Source organism: Triticum urartu, chromosome 2A, assembly GCF_056163025.1.
Source record: "Triticum urartu cultivar PI428250 chromosome 2A, HENAU_Tu73, whole genome shotgun sequence".
In the NCBI taxonomy this organism is placed as follows: Eukaryota; Viridiplantae; Streptophyta; class Magnoliopsida; order Poales; family Poaceae; genus Triticum; species Triticum urartu.
Window position 1 is genome coordinate 767,120,274 of NC_141874.1, and position 20,035 is coordinate 767,140,308.

At 45.1% G+C, this 20,035-nt stretch overlaps 2 protein-coding genes across 2 annotated transcripts; both read left to right on the forward strand.

The window, feature by feature from the left end:
* Window positions 1-7,055: 7,055 nt before the first annotated feature.
* On the forward strand, window positions 7,056-8,828 carry LOC147988105 (uncharacterized). The gene has a single exon (XM_087540520.1). The coding sequence runs from the start codon at window positions 7,059-7,061 to the stop codon at window positions 8,217-8,219; it is 1,161 nt and encodes a 386-aa protein (XP_087396646.1). The 5' UTR covers window positions 7,056-7,058; the 3' UTR covers window positions 8,220-8,828.
* A 1,975-nt stretch (window positions 8,829-10,803) lies between these two features.
* On the forward strand, window positions 10,804-14,710 carry LOC125526942 (putative disease resistance protein RGA1). The gene is made up of 5 exons (XM_087542606.1): window positions 10,804-12,329; window positions 12,628-12,694; window positions 12,745-14,228; window positions 14,470-14,548; window positions 14,687-14,710. The coding sequence occupies exons 1-5, from the start codon at window positions 10,804-10,806 to the stop codon at window positions 14,708-14,710; spliced, it is 3,180 nt and encodes a 1,059-aa protein (XP_087398732.1).
* Window positions 14,711-20,035: the final 5,325 nt, after the last annotated feature.

Consider the following 20,035-nt stretch of genomic DNA (forward strand, 5'->3'; position numbering starts at 1 on the left):
GATGACCTGGATATATGTTCAAAACACGAAGGCTGCCGCCATTCTGATACATCAAATGAGGCACACAATCCTCTGGGATTCTCTGTTGAAAAACATAGTAATAACTTCGTAGTTAGCAATGATGTACTAGTTTTAGAAGTATGCAAAAAGATGCACGGATGTCGTAATAGTAAAAAAACTTACCTGGGTATCTCCATGGTAGTTACCGTAGTTCAACACGTGCACTAGTGGCACGTATTGACCATAATGTTGAGGAGTTCGATTGTAGATATTGTAATTCTCAAGATCATTACAAAATCCAACCAGATGAGTTTTCTCCTTGTAAGTTAACTCAGAGCCATCGGTGTAGTAAGTTCTATCTACCATCTTCTGCACATTCTTTGATACTTCAAAATAAGCTGTCAATGGAAATAAGCTGTCAACTATTTTGAAATGAACAATATAAATTAGTTAATAATTAACTACGTTTGAGAAACTCACATAGCGGTAGAACTGGAGGAGTATCAACAAGGACCCAAATGTTCATATTGTCTTGCTCGATTTCAGGATCACCAAGATCCATGGTGACAAGCATACCCTCATCAAAACCATACAATTTGCAAAATGCTTCCCAATTTTTGCAACCAAAATGGGTTACGCTCTCAGCATTATACAACTTTACTTCAAAATTCACATCATGATGGGTCCTTAGGTGAATTTTCTTCGTTTCAAAATTTTCATGGTCTTCAAAATCCATCCTCTCCAAGACATAGCGTCTTGCATGGCATGGGATAAACTATACTCGAATTGTAAAAGATGAAAATTACACGTTGAAATAGTTGAAGTCATGCTTAATTATAAAAAAAACACTTGTCGTCGTTGCGTACCGTTTCAACTTCGAAGGTCTCCTCGAGCTTAATGCTGAAGCGCCGACCATCGTCCAGGTGAGGCCTGTCGCACTCACGTCGATCGTCGTGGCACCAGTCGCACTCCCCCGGGAGACTTTCGTCGTCCGATGATGACATTTCCTATACGTTCATAATTCAAAGACTAAATTAGATCATTATTATTCAACTAATCATATGCATATGCCTTGCATAGTGCTCTCCAATTTGAGCATTCAATAAGAAAAATCAAATCGCAAAATAAAGTAGTATTCAAATTAGGATGCCTTCAATTATAAGAAAAACTACATCATCTCCATGTGTCCGTACATCGAATATTATCACTAATACACGTCGAATACTATATATCATACATATCGCCAGTACAGCTAGAACCGTAGCGCCCGACGGGTATCGGCGCGGGCGGTGGACACCCAAAGGGAAGGAACCATCACAGGATCATAGCTCCAGTGAGATCCCTGAAGAACCTGCCAGGTATTCTTGAACCTGCCCTCCAACGCAACCATGTAGCGACGGACGTGCTCGTCCTCCTCGCTGACACGGTGACGTACCACCTCCGCGGTGTCCGGAAGCCTTGGCACCGTCACTGGCCCACGCGACCGCCACCAAACAAGGATCGGGTCAACGACGGGCTGGCTCCTCACCAAGCTACGCCCCCCGGAAGGTAGCGCCTCCCAGTACCACCCCGGCGGAGCCCAGTCCCGGACATGGCCCATCTGGTCAAGCAGGTGTCGTCCTCCGCCGACTCGACGACGAGGATGCGGGATAGGCATCGTCCACGTCGATGCGGGAATAATTGCTTTAACTAAAAAAATTAAACTAGTTCTATTAATTTTCTTGCTAAAATAAACTATTTCTATATATAGTAAGTAAACTAGTTTTCTTAAATCAACCAGTTCAACTACTACTAATACAAGTAGTTAATTACTACAAATAAAATAAAGTAGTACTAACTAAAAATAAACTACTTGTATATATAGTAAAATAAAGTAGTACTTATTAAATCAACTAATTCAACTACTAATTAAACTAGTTCAAAGCACTAACCTAGAATGTACTATCCTAAAATGCACTAACAATAGAACTAATAACCTCAAGTGCATTAAATCAACTAATCTTAAATGTAACTTTTGCAACACAATTTTTTTTCTGAATATGCACATATATACATATGAACATATATATACATAAATTGAAAAAAATAATTCTATGAACAAAAAAAAATCATACATCAATTCATACATATCAATGGATCATACATACATCTGCACATATATACATATACATACAACATCCATATATACATGTCGGGGCGGTGGATCATCCAAAATATATATGAAAAAAAAACAGAGAGCAGGCCGGGGCGGCAGCGGCGGCGCGCGGCAATGCAGAGCAGGCCGGGGCGGTGGCGGCAGCGCGCGGCAAGCAAAGAAGGCAGGGGCGGCGACGTGGGGGAAGGGAGGGGCCGGGGCTCACTGGGCGGCGACGACGAGGCGCGGCAGATCGGGCGGCGACGGTGAGGTCGGGACAGAGAGGGCGACCACGTCAGGGTGGCGCGGGGCGGCGACGGCGTCGGGGCGGCGCGGGACGGCGTCAGAGGGGCGCGGGACGGCGCGCGGCGACGTCGACGACTGTGAGGCGCAGCCTGGCGGCGTCGTCGATCGGGCGGGGAAGAACGAACTGAATGAAAAATTTCACAAGTGCTACTTATATAGACGAAGCATTGGTCCCGGTTCGTGGCAACAACCGGGACCAATTCCCCCTTTTAGTCCCGGTTGGTGCCACCAACCGGGACCAAAGGCCACTTTTCGGCAGCCCAAAGGGCGGGAAGCGGAGGCCTTTGGTCCCGGTTGGTGGAACCAATCGGGACCAAAGGTATTCATTGGTCTTTGGTCCCGGTTCGTGGCACCAACCGGGACCAAAGGTATTCATTGGTCCCGGTTCGTGGCACCAACCGGGACCAATATCCTGCACCTGCCAAAGCCGCGGTGCGATGGGATGTTTAGTCGCACCTCGCTAGCTGAGGAGCGGCCACACCTGTTTATAAGCGCTGCCTCGCCATCTTCATCGAACTCCTCAGAACTGCAGGCCTATGGGCCTAATCTCACACCGCTATGCCTGTGGGCCTGCTGGGCCTTCTGCGGGCCTGAATCCTGACCCATGGATGAGCTTCTAGTCGTATTCAGGCCGTGGTGGCCCAGTAGATGGCATCTTTTTTTCTTTTTTCCTATTTATTTTTTCATTTCTACTTAGAACTAAATACTTATAGTTTTTAGTGATTTCTTTTTTCTTTTAGGTCACAAAAATTATAAACTTTCTGTTAGTGCCATTAGGTGTCAAATTAGAATAGTTAAAATTTGAATTCTTTAAAATTTGTGTGAATCACTAGTTTACTAAATTTGCGTGAGAACACTTTGTAGAATAGTTAAAATTGATTTTTGAGTCAATCTTTTTCTTGCTATTTAATAGTAGGTGGCACTTTTTTTTTGTTTTGTAGTGATTTCTTTTTTATTTTAGGTCACAAAAATTATAAACTTTCTGTTAGTGCCATTAGTTTTAAAATTTGAATAGTTTAAATTTGAATTTTTTAAAATTTGTGTGAATCACTAGTTTATGAATAACTTTACAAATATTATAGGCATTTTTTTCTTTTTTGCTATTTATTTTTTTATTTCTACATGTCATCACTAGTTTATAAAAACTTCTCTGTTAGTGAACATAGATGCACTTATAGAGAAAATTAAACATAAATTCATAATTCATTTCTATTTATGAATTTAGGTCCAATTTTCCTCTATAGGTGCATCTATTTTTACTTTGAGAGGAGCTCAACAACGCAGAGAGGGACGTGCTTATAAGCAGGTGTGGGCGCCCTTCGGTTGGCGAGGTGGGACTAAACTCTGGGTGCAACGAGGGCGAACCCTTTAGTCCCGGTTCGTGGCACAAACCGGGACTAAAGGGGAGCCTGTGGTCCCGGTTCATGCCACGAACCGGGACCAATGGTGGTGGGCCAGGAGGAAGGCCCATTGGTCCCGGTTCGTCCCACCAACCGGGACCAATGGCCCACGTGGCCCGGCCGGCCCCCTGGGCTCACCAACCGGGACCAATGCCCCCATTGGTCCCGGTTCTGGTCTGAACCGGGACTAATGGGCTGCCCCGGCCTGGACCGTTGCCCCCTTTTCTACTAGTGCACCCTGTGGCGCCGCTTGAGAGGAAGCTGTGCGCACAACAACCTCAAGAACAATTATTGGATCTTTGGAGTGCCCTTTGCACTGAACGTTACATCCCACATGACAATTCTTCCATGTCGAGTGCATGCAATCAATTGATCCAAGCATCCCAAGACATCCTGGTTCTTCACTCACATCCAAGAGTCTCTCGGTGTCTTGAGGCCGATCCACTGTCATTCGCCATAGGCCAATGGGGTCCTGAGCGGCCTAGGTCATGAAGGGCCCTGAGGCAAGCCCGCTGTCAGGATTCCCAGCATGAAGGGCACCCCCGGTGTAGTGCATCATCCTTCGCCATCAGCGCGATGGGTTAGTATATACCACCTCATCAAAATATATAGGCCAGAAACAGTTTTTCAAGCCCTAGTTACCACAAAATGTACATCGTCATCATCATCGTCGTCGATCATCATGCGCGTCGTCACCATCACCCGAAGCAACACTAGTAGTAGTGCTTGCCTAACCAGGTCATAAGCCAGATCACCCTATGGGCGTCCGACATGGCAACGATCCCAACACCCCGTGTCAAATCGTCCAACAGGTGGCTAAGAGCAACCATCAGAGGCTCCGGACTGAAGCCACCTTGATCCATGCCGGTGGTGTACAACTCCGGGTGGACGTCGACCGACTTGCTCTCCCTAATGTTTTCCACCTCCTTGACGATGTCAGTCATGCCGATGAAGGAGCTCAGTTCCTCTTCCATCAAGTTGCCCCTCTACCTCATCCTATCAAACAAAAGAACATAATCACCACCTTTATCACGACCATCAAGGACTACTTTTTCCCAACATATTTGCATCTATTTTGACTACTAACAGTGTCAAATGACACTTGAAAAGACAATTTTACCTCTGATGCAACTTGAGACCAAATTTATTCACATGACCAAAGAAGCGATAATATTTCTTAATGGTTACATGTACAATCAGGTCGGGATTTGGCTCGGGAGAGAGAGGGCCGGTTCGACCTTTCACTACTAGGGAAAAGCCTAGCAGCAGCGCGGGTTTGGGCCTATTAGTAGCGCGGGGGCCGGCGCTACGACTAATAAGGCACTACAGGTAACATATAGCAGTAGCGCGGATGTAGTAGTAGCGTGGGTGGCACCCGCGCTACTCCTAACCCGTGCTTTGAAACAATAATTGATTTTTTTTGAATTTTTTGCCCGAATTTTCAAATTTCTGAATTATTTTAACCTCTAATCTCTAATCACCCTCATCACTGCTCAATTTAATCTCTAATCACCCCTCATCATTCCAAATCATCTAACTTCCCGGACGGTCACCCATCCTCTCACTACTCCAGCCTGAGCACACTTAACTTCCGGGTTCTATTCTCCCTCGATTGCAAGTCTGCACTTGTTGTTTTCCTGACAATAGTAAGATGTCAATCCTATTTACCCTCGGGAGTTTAGCTTGAGCATGAAGTCACACATTTCACTGTTTGAGTTTAAAACTATTGTTTTAAAAAACAATAATTATTTAGTAACACTAATATTTCTTGAATAAGGAGTTTGACCACATTTTGACCAAAGTTTGACCAGATTTGACCAAAATTCCAAAAAACTAAAATAATTATTTATTAACACTAATATTCTTGAATAATTATTTAGTAACACTAATACTTCTTGAATAAGTAGTTTGACCACAGTTTGACCACATTTGACCAAAATTTAAAAAAAACTGAAATTTGAGCATAAATTTTTTTCCTTTTAGAATTTGAGGATTCTAAAAATTTGCAAAAAGGCCGTAGGCGGTCTCCATCGGATGCGGATTTTCGTGCTGAACATTTTGATATATTATACGTTTTTTTCTGACATCGTATGTAAAAGTTATAGCCGTTTTACATTTTCCCTACACTTTTTACAAAACATGTCCAAATTTAAGTTTTTAAATTTTCCTAACTAGTAGATGTACTAACATAACTACATCTCGAAGCATTTTGATATATTATACATTTTTTTTCTAACATCGTATGCAAAAGTTATAGCCGTTTTACATTTTCCCTACACTTTTTGCAAAACATGTCCAAATTTAAGTTTTTAAATTTTCCTAACTAGTAGATGTACTAACATAACTACATCTCAAAGGATTTTAATTTTTAAAGTTTTTATCATTTTCTTTTGCCTTTTACAAAACCGAAAAGGCGATCCGGGGGGGGGGGGGGGTAGAGTTTCAAAAAGGGACCTTTAGTAGTAGCGAGGGTTTTTACCCCTCGCTACTACTATGGCATGTCCCGGAGGGGCACGGTTGAGATCTCTTAGTAGTAGCGAGGGGTAAAAACTTACTACTATGGCATGGCCCAGGGGCACGGTAGAGACCGCTTACTAGTAGCGAGGGGTAAAAACCAGCGCTACTGCTATCAACTTAGTAGTAGCGAGGGTTAGAAACCCACGCTACTACTATGGCATGTCCCGCGGGGCACGGTAGAGACCGCTTAGTAGTATCGAGGGTTAAAAACCAGTGCTACTGCTATCAACTTAGTAGTAGCGAGGGTTAAAACCCCGCGCTACTAGTAAGTAGCAGTAGCGAGGGATATAAACCCGCACTGCTAGTAAGCGTCTGTGTATAAGCTTTTCCCTATTAATGTTTTTTTGGTACGGTATAGTCATACAGACATGGGCGATTTTATCCACCTGAAAAAACATACAATAATTTAACGTAGAGAGTAACAGAAGTGCCGGAAGTGTCACAAATCACAAAAGACAAAATTTTAAACTTAGTGTTAGTGTTAGATAGGGAAGTAAAAAGATTTCAGTGTCAAATAAGGAAATACAATTTAAAATGATGTTATACAAGGAATTCTTTCCAACTTGATGTAAAAAAAAAAGGATTTCCCCCAACTTATTAGGGCATAAGTCAATTTGTGAACCGTTGATCTCCAATCGGACCACGCAGACCACCCATCTTCTCTCGAGTAGTCCCCAACTGCTCCATCCATGCCCAATCCAATGCCGCGAGATCGAGCAGAGGCCGCCGCCGCCGGCCTCCCGCCGGACATGCTAGCCAACATCCGAGACCGCCTCGGCCTCCTCGACCGCCTCGCCTTTGCGGCCGCCTTCCGCATGCCGGAGGCGCCGTGCCTCGTCCTGCCCGGCGACACCCCAGAAACGGCCAGAGTCTTCTCGCTGGCGCACCGCCGCTCTGCCGTCGTGCGCGCCCCAGGGCCTGACCACCTCGTCCTGGGATCCTCATTCTCCCGTGGGTGGCTCGTCACCGCCGATGCCTTCGCCCGGCTGCGCCTCGTCAACCCGGTCACCGGCGAGCAGTGCGCGCTCCCGGCCATCGAGACCATTCCCTGCGTCGACGCCGAACGTGGTTCCGTCTTCTCGTTCGAGGAGAAGCGGTTCATCAGGGGGCCCCCGCCGTACCCTGACGGATTTGCAGCGATGACCGCCGGCTCGATGCGCCGCTACTTCTACCGCAAGGTCGTCCTCTCCGACTCCGCCGCCATCGCCATGCTCATCACCGATCTACGGTACGGCGCTGTGGCCTTCGCCACGGCGGAGGGCCGTGTGTGGAAGCTAGTGCCCTCGCGCCATGGCATCACCAAGGCGGGGACCAAGTGTGCCAGGTGGCCGAGGCCGCCTTCGCGCGACAGCATCGAGGACGCTGTCCACCATGAGGGCAGGTTCTACTCGATCACTTACTCCGGCGAGTTGGAGGCGTGGGAGCAGGGCGCCGATGGTACCGCCGTGTTCACCAGTGTTGTGGTAGCGCCAGAGCAGCCCTGGTGTGACCACAGCAAGTACCTGGTGACACCGCCGGACAATCGGCTGATGGTAGTGCTCAAGCAGTCTGATAAGGTCACGCATTGGGTGACATTCAAGGTGCAAATCCTTGACGCCGGTGCCAAACAATGGAAGGAGGTGGACGACATCGGCGACACCGCGCTGTTCGTTGGGGTGAACGGTTCCCTGTGGGTGTCGACGAGGGAGCACCCTGAGCTTAGGGCCGGCTGCGTCTACTACACCGCCGACGATCTGTCGCTCTACTACCCCCGTGGCGCCGGGGTGTTCAGCCTCAAGGACGGCAGGGAGGAGAAGGTCGAGGGCCTTGGGCCGCACCGGAACAAGCCGCCACCAGCGTGGTTCACGCTTTGCATCCCATGATTGATATGGTGTCTGATTTCATAGCTAGGGTGGCTGAAGTACTAGTAGTAACAGGATTCTAAATTAAGGAACGGTTCAGTTTGATTTTCAGTAAAAGGCTTCAGAACACAAGGAACAGTTTGATTTTCAGCTTCTTCTTTTCGCCCCTTCAGATCGCATCTGCTCTTTAGGTGGACCCTTTAGGTTTTCTGAGGAACAGTCTAATCAGTGTTGCAGGGTTCAGGCTTAATTTTAAGCTATGATGATTGCAACCCTTATTAGTAACTAATTATCTGCAGCAGGTCCAGACTGTTAAATTGACTTTCACGTTCTTCTCCCACTCCCAAGGCCACGCTGCGGCCGTGTGCGCCCGGGGGCCCGACCACGTCGTCCTGGGCTCCTCCTCCTCTGGCAGCTGGTTCGTTACCGCCGCCGACGCCCGACGAGGCCCGGCTGCATATTGTCAACCGGGTCACCAGTGAGCAGCGCACGCTCCCTGGCATCGACACCATCCCCTGCCTAGGTGCTGCGGATGATATTGCTGCTGATGCTTGGGTGACATTTTTTTTAAGACCGGGGTTTCAGAAGTATGAAAACAATTTAGTTTGCAAGGTTCAGACATGGTATTAATTTGGTGTTTGTTTTGTCTTGTGATTGTTTCAAACTTCAACAAAGTTATACGTAGCATGCATCATAAACCAACTCTGCATCTGCCTGCCTGTTGATGATCAAGCTAGATCTTTTTTTTTTGAGGGTCTGAGGGGTAGGGTGTTGAGAGGGTACCAGGCCCATTTCTGTTATGGTATTTGGTATGCATTGTTAAGCAAGCTGTCATTACAGTACCAGGCCCATTTCTGTTGCTGCTGGAGCAGCATCCTCTGCTTTTCTTCACCAGCAGAGCACTCAGAGTGCATCTGTAAGACATATCGCACCTGTGGTTTATTGATTGATTATTTCGAAAGGAATTGCAGTGTGCAGCAGAGCAAGCTAAAGTAGTGTTTATGCATGCGCTGCCGGACCTTGGAATGGGTTGAGAGCCTGAGGAATAAAAATTGGGTTGCAGGGTTCAGACTGCTCTTTTGTGTTTGTTTTGCCTTGCGATTGTTTCAAGTTTCAGAATCAAGGAAATATTAGCTAGTTTAATGCAGCAGTTTTGCAGGGCTCTGTTTTCAACGCAGTTTCAGATTAACTATTTCAGTCTGGAGGGCTCTGTCACAAGAGTTGATTGATTCCCTTGTAAGCAACAATTTGACCCCCTTGATCATTCAAAGGAATCAAGCTTGGTGTTTTTGCTCCTCTGCTTCTTAATTTTACCAGCAGGCCATCACTCTTACTGCACTTTCTAGGTCTCAGTAACTAGAAAGAAGTGTTTGGTTTGCAAATAGTTAACTGTTCTGCATCTCGAGCTGCATCATGGGAACAGTATTTGACTTGTATGGTCGCCATGGTGAATAATTGCTATGGCGGCTGGAGGCTATGGAAAGCTGCACATGTTCTCAAGGAATTGTGATTTGCTGTTGAGAGGGAGAAGTTGGGAGCGTGGGAAATAACACTTATCTTTTTTGTATATATCTTACCAAGCTATATATTTTTCTCGTTATTGTTTTCATCGCACGTACGTAATATATTCATGACATTGAGGATGTCGTTATTGAGGTTGCTCTGCATTCAAGTCGCTTTCGCGACATTGTCTGATTTGGAGATCGCCATATATGTATAAGATACGCAACAAGGAGCGGCTCTCCTCGGTGTTGCCGCAGGCGGACAAAGAAAGCTGTGTGAGGCCGGCCGTGACAAATTAAAGCATGGTTGCTACTTCCGCCCGCAAGCTGTGAGGGTTGAGACTTTCCAAAACATTGTCATTAGGCTCCCCTCCCTCACATTTCACACTCGTCCTCCTCCTCCTGGTGCTGATGCTCATTTGACAGCAACCCTCTCGTCGACGGCTAGCCGCGCCGATACAGGTGAGCTTCAACCTTTTGCTTTCTTCTGAGTGCGGCTTCATTTCTTCTTCTGCTCATTGTTTTTTCTGGTGTGTTGTTAAAAATAGAATCAACCAATCTATTTTAGCTTCGGGCAGACCATTTTCCGAAGAAGAGAAATCGATGGAAATTTCGGCAAGCTGAGGAAGAGAGAAGTAGAGCAAGGAGAAGATAATTTGGTAGTTTCCCTGAACTGCCTCTATAGAGTCTGCTAAATTCACAATGCTCCCAATCCTCATGTTTCAACTGCATCATATTCTACATGTTCACTTCTATTGTGCATGGTCCTCCCCAGGATCTTCTTTATCTCCGCATGTGAATAATTTCATTTTTTTTAATATATCTGTGTATTTCACGTAACATGATTTCTAGTGGAAATATAGTTTCTTTGTTATTGTTAACAATTGCAAAGACACATTGAAACTTTATAACTATATATCCACTTCATGGCATTTCTCTAACGTATCCACTGAAACTTTACAACTTCATGGGAATTTTTGGTGGAAACATATCTAGAGAAAATAATTATAACAGTAGACGGCTTGTTATATACTCTGACAACAAAAATTTCTTCCACGATGCTAATTGTGTCCACTGATTGCTCACAGGACGGGCTTTCCACAATGAGCCTATCTGCCATTGGGATCGTTAGTGCCATCAATGAATGTGTCACTTTCTTTCAATGGGCCAAATCTGCCATCTCATCTCTGTACTCCCGATGGAATGGCTCACAGGAGCAAAGTCTCCAAGATCATGTCTTGCAGCTGGAGAGTGGCCTACAACGAATGAGGGATACTCTTCCCGCAATGTACGATCTCATTAATAAAGCAGAGTGGAGAAGCCATGAACACGGTGTCGCCAAGCTCCTTCCTAATCTCAAGGATGCTGTGTATGAGGCTGAGGACCTTCTTGATGAGTTCACATGGTACGAGAAGAAGGTGCAAGTGGAGGGCAATGCAAGCCAATCTCCTTTCATTGACTTCTTTCATACCGTCATCAAAGGCAGCTTCGACAAAGTTAATGATGTCCAATCGAGGTTGGGCCATCTTTCAGGTCAGCTAGAGAATATGGGGCTTTGTGGAGTTGCACAACGCTTTGACAAATTAGTCAGGCCGGAGACCACATCTTTGCCAGATGAAACAAAAATATTTGGTCGTGACAAGGAACTAAAGCAGCTATTGGGATTTCTCAATGTACCTACAAATTCAAAACGCAAGAGAGCTAGTTCAATCAATGCATCAACGAGCAACCATATTAGTAATGAATTAAACATATTGAGCCTTCCTGTTTTGCCAATTACTGGAATGGGTGGTGTTGGAAAGACTACTTTGGCCCAACATATCTGTAGCCATCAACGGGTGAAGTCTCATTTTGACCTGATAATTTGGATTTGTGTCTCAGATGACTTTGATGTAAAGAGATTAACTAAAGAGGTCATACAATCATGTCCTGGAAAGGACGAAACAACTGATAATTTGGATTCTCTTCAACGTGCTCTTTCTAACCGTGTGAACAAGAAAAGGTTATTGATAGTCCTTGATGACATGTGGGGTGATGCCTTGAGGGAAAATGGGCAGTGTTGGAAGAGGTTTTCTGCACCTTTTAGAAGTGTTAAAGAAGGAAGTATGATGTTGGTCACCACTAGATGTTCAAATGTTACTGAGGGGGTGCGCACAATGGAGCCCATCATTGTTGAAGGTCTGAAGGACGATGTCTTTTGGAATTTCTTCAAATTGTGCGCATTTGGATCCGAGGGTTCTAGAAATGACCCCGGGTTAGAGTGCATTGGTAGAAGTATACTTCCTAAACTAAAGGGTTCTCCTTTAGCTGCCAAAACACTAGGCGGCATGTTAAGCATGGACCTTCAAGCATCACATTGGAATAATATACTTGAGAGTGAATTGTGGGAGTTGAAACAAGTGGAGACTGATATTTTACCCGCCCTTCGGTTGAGCTACATGTATTTACCATTCTATTTGAAGCAATGCTTTGCATTCTGTGCTGTGTACCCCAAAGATTACAAATTTGAGAAGGCATATTTAGCTGAAATTTGGGCAGCAGAAGGCTTTGTAGATCCTCAAGGTGGTGTTACAATTCAAGATATTGGCTGTCAGTATTTTGAAGACCTTGTAGCACGGTCCTTCTTTCAAGAAGTTAGTAACAAATATGTAATCCATGACTTGCTACATGACATGGCACAAATGGTTTCAGAGCATGACTGCTGCATCTTAAGAAATGAGAGTGACCTTGATAAAGTTCCCCAGAATGTTCGTCATTTATATGTACTCCCTACCAGCGACTTTGATGAATTCAGCTTGTTGAGGCTATGCAAGTACACGAAGCTGCGTACCCTAATTTGCAAGAAGAAATTCAGGAAAAAAACAGGCATTGTAATGGGCCAATGGTGTACTAAGCTCTTGCGTATGCGTGTGATTTCTTGTGCCTTCACAAATGAGTTACCAGATAGTATTGGGAACTGGAAGCATCTTCGATACTTTGAAATCTCTAGAGCTTGTCCTTTCAAGAGGATACCTTCAACTTTTTGTTGGCTTTATCATCTGCAGATTTTATATGCCAAGAAATGTTGGCTAGAAAGCTTGCCTGATGATTTTGGTAAGTTGATCAGTTTACATAAATTTGAATCAAGTGGATTAACATCTTATGATGGATACAAGCATATGTATGTTGGTCCATTCGACGAGTGGGGAAAACTTAGGTTAATGAAGAATCTGCACCAATTTCGTGGGAACTTGGGGATTATGAATGCTCACTTGCTAAGTAAGGATCAAGCTGCAGAAGTGGAACTGAAGAATAAGAAATATCTTAACGGGTTAAAACTGAGTATGCGGGAGCATGATGCCATAGGCTACTCGGGGTATTATATCCAGAACAATGAGATAGAAATTCTTGAAGTTCTGGAACCTCCTATCTGTCTCAAGTCTCTGTTCCTTGAGGGTTATGCCGGTGTCTCGCTCCCAAGTTGGTTTCGGCCACAAAAGTTGCCAAGCTTAAATTCACTTACTTTTGTAGGCTGTTTTCAACTAGAGTGGATATCACCTGCCTTTATGTCACAGAGCATAAATGTAAATGAGATACCTGCAATTGGTTATTTCAAGTTCCTGACAGACGTAATCTTTGAAGAGTGCGGAAATATATCAAACCTTGACCATTTTCTACGTCCAGATTATGTACCAGCCATCAAGAAAATAAGAATTGAGAGATGCAAGATGTTAGCATCATTACCAACTGAAAAAATTGGAGATTTTCATTTCCTTGAAGAGCTGGACGTGCGCCATTGTCCAAAGATCCACCTCCAAAGATTGGTTTCCCCGTCCCTTGAGAAGCTCAGCCTACATGGTTCTGGTTTATTTTGCAATATTGATTGCAATTCCCTCACCTACTTTCATTTAGACTGTGACTCTATCACCTCCATCCAACTACAAATGTGGAGTCTTTCATCTCTGCGGGAGTTAATCATTAGTTGCAAATCTCTTACATCTATTGGAGGTAGCATTACATCATTCTCGTCCCTTAAAGTCCTAACAGTTATACACTGTTGTGAATTGGCAACCCTTGATGACGTCCTAACACCGGGACATCTACATGCTATTGAGGAAATTAACATCAAAGACTGTCGTAAGTTACTATCCTTGCCAGGGCAAAGGTTTGGGAGTTTTCCTTATCTGAAACATATGGTGGTTCTCCATTGCCCAAGCCTCAACTGGCAAAAGGGGTTGGCGTTGCCATTATCTCTCCAAAGTCTCATCTTACAACGTTGTGGGGATATTTCTCCATATATTCCGAGCTGCCTGCAGAACCTCACGTCCCTCGTCTCACTCAACATGGGTGGATGCAACGACATAATATCCATTCCAGGCGACATTTGGCACATTAATCTTGCATCACTTGAGGAAATGGTGATTTCGGATTGTCCATGCCTAGTTTCAATTGGTGGAGCAAAGGCAGTGGCAAAAATAAAAAAGGTGTTGATATCCGAGTGCCCAAACTTAAAGGAAGCTGAGCAGATTAATAGAAAATTGCTCCAAAGGTATTTGTGTTAATAACTGTTTTTTTAGGAACGTGCTAATTAACACTTGTTTCCTGACCAGCTTTTATATACCAGTGATAACTCATGTATTATGCAGTAACAATGCAACTTAAATGATCATAATTAAAGTGCACTGGATTTACTTGTTGATAAAACTTACATGTATTATTATGCAGTAACATTTATAATAATCATCTATTATTTTGCCATTCTTTACTGACCCTATTTTGTTCTTCAACAGGGACTGGTTCCAATGGAAGCATTGGAGGCACGATGACAAACTTCAGTTACTTAATATGTTAACATTTCCTAAAAGAAAAGTGCGTTGTTTAAAGTAATTCCATACAGGTAACACTTTGAGAGAACTTTCTAACCTGTAGATTTACAAGTCTTGCCTTGTTGCATGTGTGAAGTCGAAACTTTACTTTACTGACCATGAACACATTGTATTTTTCTAGGTCTGGATGCACTGGAATCCATAGTTGCATTACTTGGAAGTTGGAAGACCCGAGGACAACAAGATATGCCAGTCTCATCTTGGCGTCAATATCTATCTCTCTGTAGCTGCTTCTCACTTTTAGCAGTTCTATTCTATTAATAATTCCATCTGCAGTACATATTTGAGTTGCTAAGTATCAGTTTGCAGTTTGCAATATTGTTTAAACTTGTTGTAACTTATGAAACGACAGACAGTCTGTCATGTGCGGTAAACAGTACCGGTGGCATGTGAAGTATGGGTTACAGGAGGTTTGGCAAGATTAAATATTAGGACTAGGATTTGAATATGGTAGGGTTTTTGTCCCGGAGAAGGTTTCCCACCATATCCAAGTTTGTTAAGGGTCCAAGTTGTCCACCTATCAGTGTCGCTTTGTATCTGTAAGACATGATGTATCTGTATGCATGTTATGTGTTTTGTGTTAAACATTGAGTTATATTCAGAGGACACTTGGGCCAGCCGAGGCTATCTGGTCTCTCACGTTGGGCTTGTTAGGATAGATATTCTGTTTAACTTATCTCTATCCTCTCATGTGGTTAGCCTTGACGCTGCCACCTCCTGTAATATCTCATGTGGTTAGCCTTGACGCTGCCACCTCCTGTAACACCTCGACATATCAATATATACCTGCGGATCTCCATGTATGGAGATTGAGACGCTTACCCATATTTTCTACATGTTATACAGAGCCTAATCCCTTCCATCACATCTAGCGCCTTCACCAATTCCTTCATCCGCCATATCTTCTTCCTCAACCACCTCATCCGGTCTCAACAACAATACATCCGAACCCCTTACGCATACCAACTACATCCTATGGCGTGCTCAAGCTAGATCACAAATCATGGGAGCCGGTCTATACGGCTACCTCGACCAAACCACCGAAGAACCCTCCAAAACCATCATCACCAAGACCGCCGATGGCAAGGATCAGGTTGTCACGAACCCTGCCTATGCCCCCCTGGTTGATCCAGGATCAACAAATCGTAGCATATCTTCTTAGGAATCTGTCCAAGGAGGTTCTTGTCCAGGTTGCATCTCTTGAGAAATCACATGCGATCTGGAGCGCCCTAGCAAACATGTTCTCTGCCGTCTCCTTGTCCCGCACCAACAATATCCGAGCTGCACTCACCAATGCACAATAGGGGTCTCAATCCGCCTCTGCATACTTCGGTCACATGCGTTCGCTCTCCGATGAACTCGCAGCGGCGGGCAAACCCATCGGAGAGCCCGAGCTCATATCCTTCATCATCGCAGGGCTGGACGTGGAGTACCAGCCGATTGTCTCTGCGCTGGACGTGCGCACGGAGCCGGTCACCGTCGATATACTCTTCTCCATGGTGGCCAACTTCGACCAGAGGGTCGAGATGTTCCATGGGAACGGCAGTGGCGCCTTCAAATCGTCGGAGAACGTCGTCTCTCGCGGCCGGCAAGGAGGTAACAAGGGCAACTATCCCAACCAGAAGGGCAACGGGGGAGGATCCCGTGGTTCTGGTGGCTACGGCGGTTCTGGTGGCTACGGTGGGGGCGGCCGCGGTGGCCACAACGGTGGCTATGGTGGTAACGCCGGCTACTACCAGAACAACCAAGGCAGTGGCGGCGGTGGGGGCTATCATGGTGGTGGCGGCAGCTACTATCACCAGGGCCTTCACAATGGCAACAACAACCCTCGGCGTCCCCCCAACAGCAACAACAGGGGGCGTAACTTCCAAGGCTATGAGGACTACGAGGGTAAATGTCAAATTTGAAAAAAAAAACAAATCACATTGCTAAAGATTGTGATTGGCGTTATGCCGATGATACTTCCCAAAAGAAAAAAGTTGCAGCTGCAGCCGACGTGTCATATGGTGTTGACACCAATTGGTACATGGACACGGGTGCCACAAATCACATTACTGGCGAACTAGAGAAGATGACAATGCATGAGAAGTATCATGGCCAAGATCAAGTGTACACCGCCGCAAACGGTGCAGGTATGGACATTAGTCATATTGGTCAAGCAATTATCAAAACACCACACAAAAATCTTGAAATCAAAGATATCTTGCATGTTCCGGATGCATCCAAAACCTTGTTATCTGTCCATCGCATTGCTCTTGACAATAATGTTTTTCTAGAATTTCACCTGTTTTTTTTGATCAAGGATCAGGCCACGAGGAGAATCCTTCATAGGAGTGTGTGTGTGCAAGGGCTATATGCATTGCTTCCCCGGTACTGCCAGTCCAATAAACAAGTGCTTGGTGCCGTCAAGCTTTCAGCTGAACGGTGCCATAATCATTTAGGTCATCCATCATTTGCTACAGTTTATCAAATTCTTAGTAGAAATAAACTCTTAGTTGTTGGTGAGAGAAACTCAGAAACTATTTGTGATTCATGTCAGAAAGCAAAAAGTCATCAGTTTCCATATCTTGTTTCAACTAGTATGTCAACCAAACCGTTGCAACTTATCTTCTCTGATGTTTGGGGTCCAGCACCCACCTCTGTTGGTAGACATACTTACTATGTGAGCTTTGTTGATGATTATAGCAAGTATACATGGATCTATCTCCTTAAAAAACGTTCTGATGTGTTCCAAGTTTTTCACAACTTTGAAGCTCCTGTTGAACATAAATTCGATAGCAAAATCCTTGCCATGCAATCAGACTGGGGTGGTGAATATGAAAAACTCAATTATTTTTTTCAAAAGATTGGTATATCTCACCATGTCTCATGTCCTCATGCTCATCAACAGAATGGTTCTGCAGAACATAAACATTGTCACATTGTTGAAGTAGGTTTAGCCCTCCTAGCTTCAGCTTCCATGCCACTTAAATTTTGGGATGAAGCCTTTCTTACTGCAGTTCATCTTATTAACATGTGGCCTAGTCGCGTTATATCCAATGAAACTCCTGAACGGCTTTTGCATGTGACACCTGACTACACCACTTTGCGTGTCTTTGGTTGTGCATGTTGGCCCAAACTTCGCCCCTATAGCAAGCGTAAGCTCATGTTTCGCTCCAAACAATGTGTCTTCCTTGGGTATAGTGCCCAACATAAATGTGTTAAATGCCTTGATGTTGCGAATGGTCGTGTATACATATCACGTGATGTTGTGTTTGATGAGACACAATTTCCTTTCAAAAACTTCATCCCAACGCCGGCGCTCTTCTTCGCAAAGAGATCCTTCTACTACCATCCAATCTTCGTGTGGGTAATGATAATTGTGATGATCATATCTTGGCTAATGCTCCTGACCCTCTACCTGAGTTTGGTGCAGAAAAAAATTACAACTCAAATGGTGCAGAAAACAGTATGTTTTGTTCTCCAAACACTGTTGCCCTTGGTGCTGATGCTATCACGGGGGATCTGGCGCGATCTCCCTCGGGATCGACGTGCCCGACCGCGACAAACCTGCCCGAATCACCCTCGGGATCCTCCCCGTGCCAGGAGGATCGCGCTGCATCAGCCGCCCAACCCGCCTCTCCCACGCAGCCCCGCACTGCAGCGGCTGACCCCGCGGGCTCGGCACACCAATCTCCGGTCGAGGACCGGTCGCTCGTGCGCTACGCGCCAACCCCGTGGGTCTACACTTGGCGGGCCCTGCCATCCACTTCTGACGTGCCAGGCGGGCCTGATGCGTGTGTCGAGGCGGTCTCGGCTGGCTCCTTTGGATCCCCTGCGCCGGATTCCCCTTCTTCGCCATCTCGCCAGCCATAGAAGATCTGCATGCGCCAGCCTCCTCGGGATCCGCTGGATCTGCTGGCCCCTGCGCAGCCGCTCCTGTTGAATCTTCTATGGTTGCATCTGTGCCTCCTACGCCGCATCGCACTCACGTTCAAACAGGGACACTCGTTCCTGTCAATTATAAAACTAAGCATGGCTTGGTTGTTTCAGATACTACTCCAGGAGAACCACGTACTATCTCTCAAGTCCTTGCAGATCCTCGGTGGAAACAAGCTATGATTGAAGAAATTGGAGCTCTTCACAAAAATCGCACCTGGCACCTCGTTCTCTCACGACCCGGTACAAATGTGATTGACTGTAAGTTGGTGTTTCGCATCAAGCGACGGTCTGATGGTACTATTGACCGCTACAAGGCCAAACTTGTTGCCAAAGGGTTCAAGCAGAGGTATGGACTTGATTATGAGGACACTTTTAGTCCCGTCGTTAAAGTTGCCACTATTCGCCTTGTGTTGTCCATTGCTGCGTCTCGTGGATGATGTCTCCGTCAGCTAGATGTGCAGAATGCGTTTTTTCATGGTGTTCTAGAAGAGGAAGTATATATGAAGCAACCTCCTGGATTTGCAGATCCTCATCAACCATTCCATGTTTGCAGGCTTGGTAAATCTCTCTATGGACTCAAACAGGCTCCACGAGCATGGTACTCTCGTTTGAGTTCAAAACTACAAGCTCTTGGCTTTGTTCCCTCCAAGTCTGATACTTCCCTATTTATTTATCGTCGGTCACACACAATTATCTTTGTGCTCATTTATGTTGATGACATTATTGTTACTAGTTCATCTGATGAGGCAGTCACAACCCTTTTGAAAGATTTGAAGTCAGACTTTGCTCTAAAAGATCTTGCTGACTTTCACTTCTTTCATGGTATTGAGGTAACAAGAAACAAGGAAGGTGGCCTTCATCTTTGTCAAGAAAAGTATGCTACTGATCTTTTGAGCAAGGCAGGGTTACAAGGTTGTAAACCATCAACAACACCACTCTCCAATTCAGAAAAATTATCTCTTGCAGAGGGTGTACCTCTGAGTCAAGAGGATGGTACCAAATACCGAAGTTTGGTGGGAGCACTTTAGTACCTGACACTCACCAGACCTGATATTTCCTTTGTAGTCAATAAAGTGTGTCAGTTCCTTCATGCACCCACTTCTTCTCATTGGACTGCTGCTAAACGCATACTGAGATATGTGAAGCACACACTGAGTGTTGGGTTAACCTTCACCAAGTCAACCTCTACACTTGTTAGTGCTTTTTCTGATTCTGATTGGGCAGGTTGCTTGGATGACAGGAGGTCCACAGGTGGTTTCGCAGTTTTCTTTGGACCCAATCTAATTTCTTGGTGTGCAAAGAAACATGCAACAGTGTCTAGATCAAGTACTGAGGCAGAATACAAGGCACTAGCTAATGCAACAGCGGAAATCATATGGTTAAATCTTTGCTTAAAGATCTTGTGATATATCATACACAAACTCCATGTCTCTGGTGTGACAACATTGGTGCCACATATCTCTCTGCTAACCCTGTTTTTCATGCAAGGACTAAACACATTGAGATAGATTATCATTTTGTCAGAGAGAGAGTTGCTAGCAAAGAACTG

What these genes read in the sequence shown, in the direction of transcription:
- LOC147988105 (XM_087540520.1), top strand. Translation starts at nt 7,059, where the DNA reads ATGCCGCGAGATCGAGCAGAGGCCGCCGCCGCCGGCCTCCCGCCGGAC.
- LOC125526942 (XM_087542606.1), top strand. Translation starts at nt 10,804, where the DNA reads ATGAGCCTATCTGCCATTGGGATCGTTAGTGCCATCAATGAATGTGTC. An exon ending in GTAGCACGGTCCTTCTTTCA is followed by an intron (nt 12,330 to 12,627) that starts AGAAGTTAGTAA and finishes TCTTGTGCCTTC; the next exon opens with ACAAATGAGTTACCAGATAG. An exon ending in CTTTGAAATCTCTAGAGCTT is followed by an intron (nt 12,695 to 12,744) that starts GTCCTTTCAAGA and finishes TATCATCTGCAG; the next exon opens with ATTTTATATGCCAAGAAATG.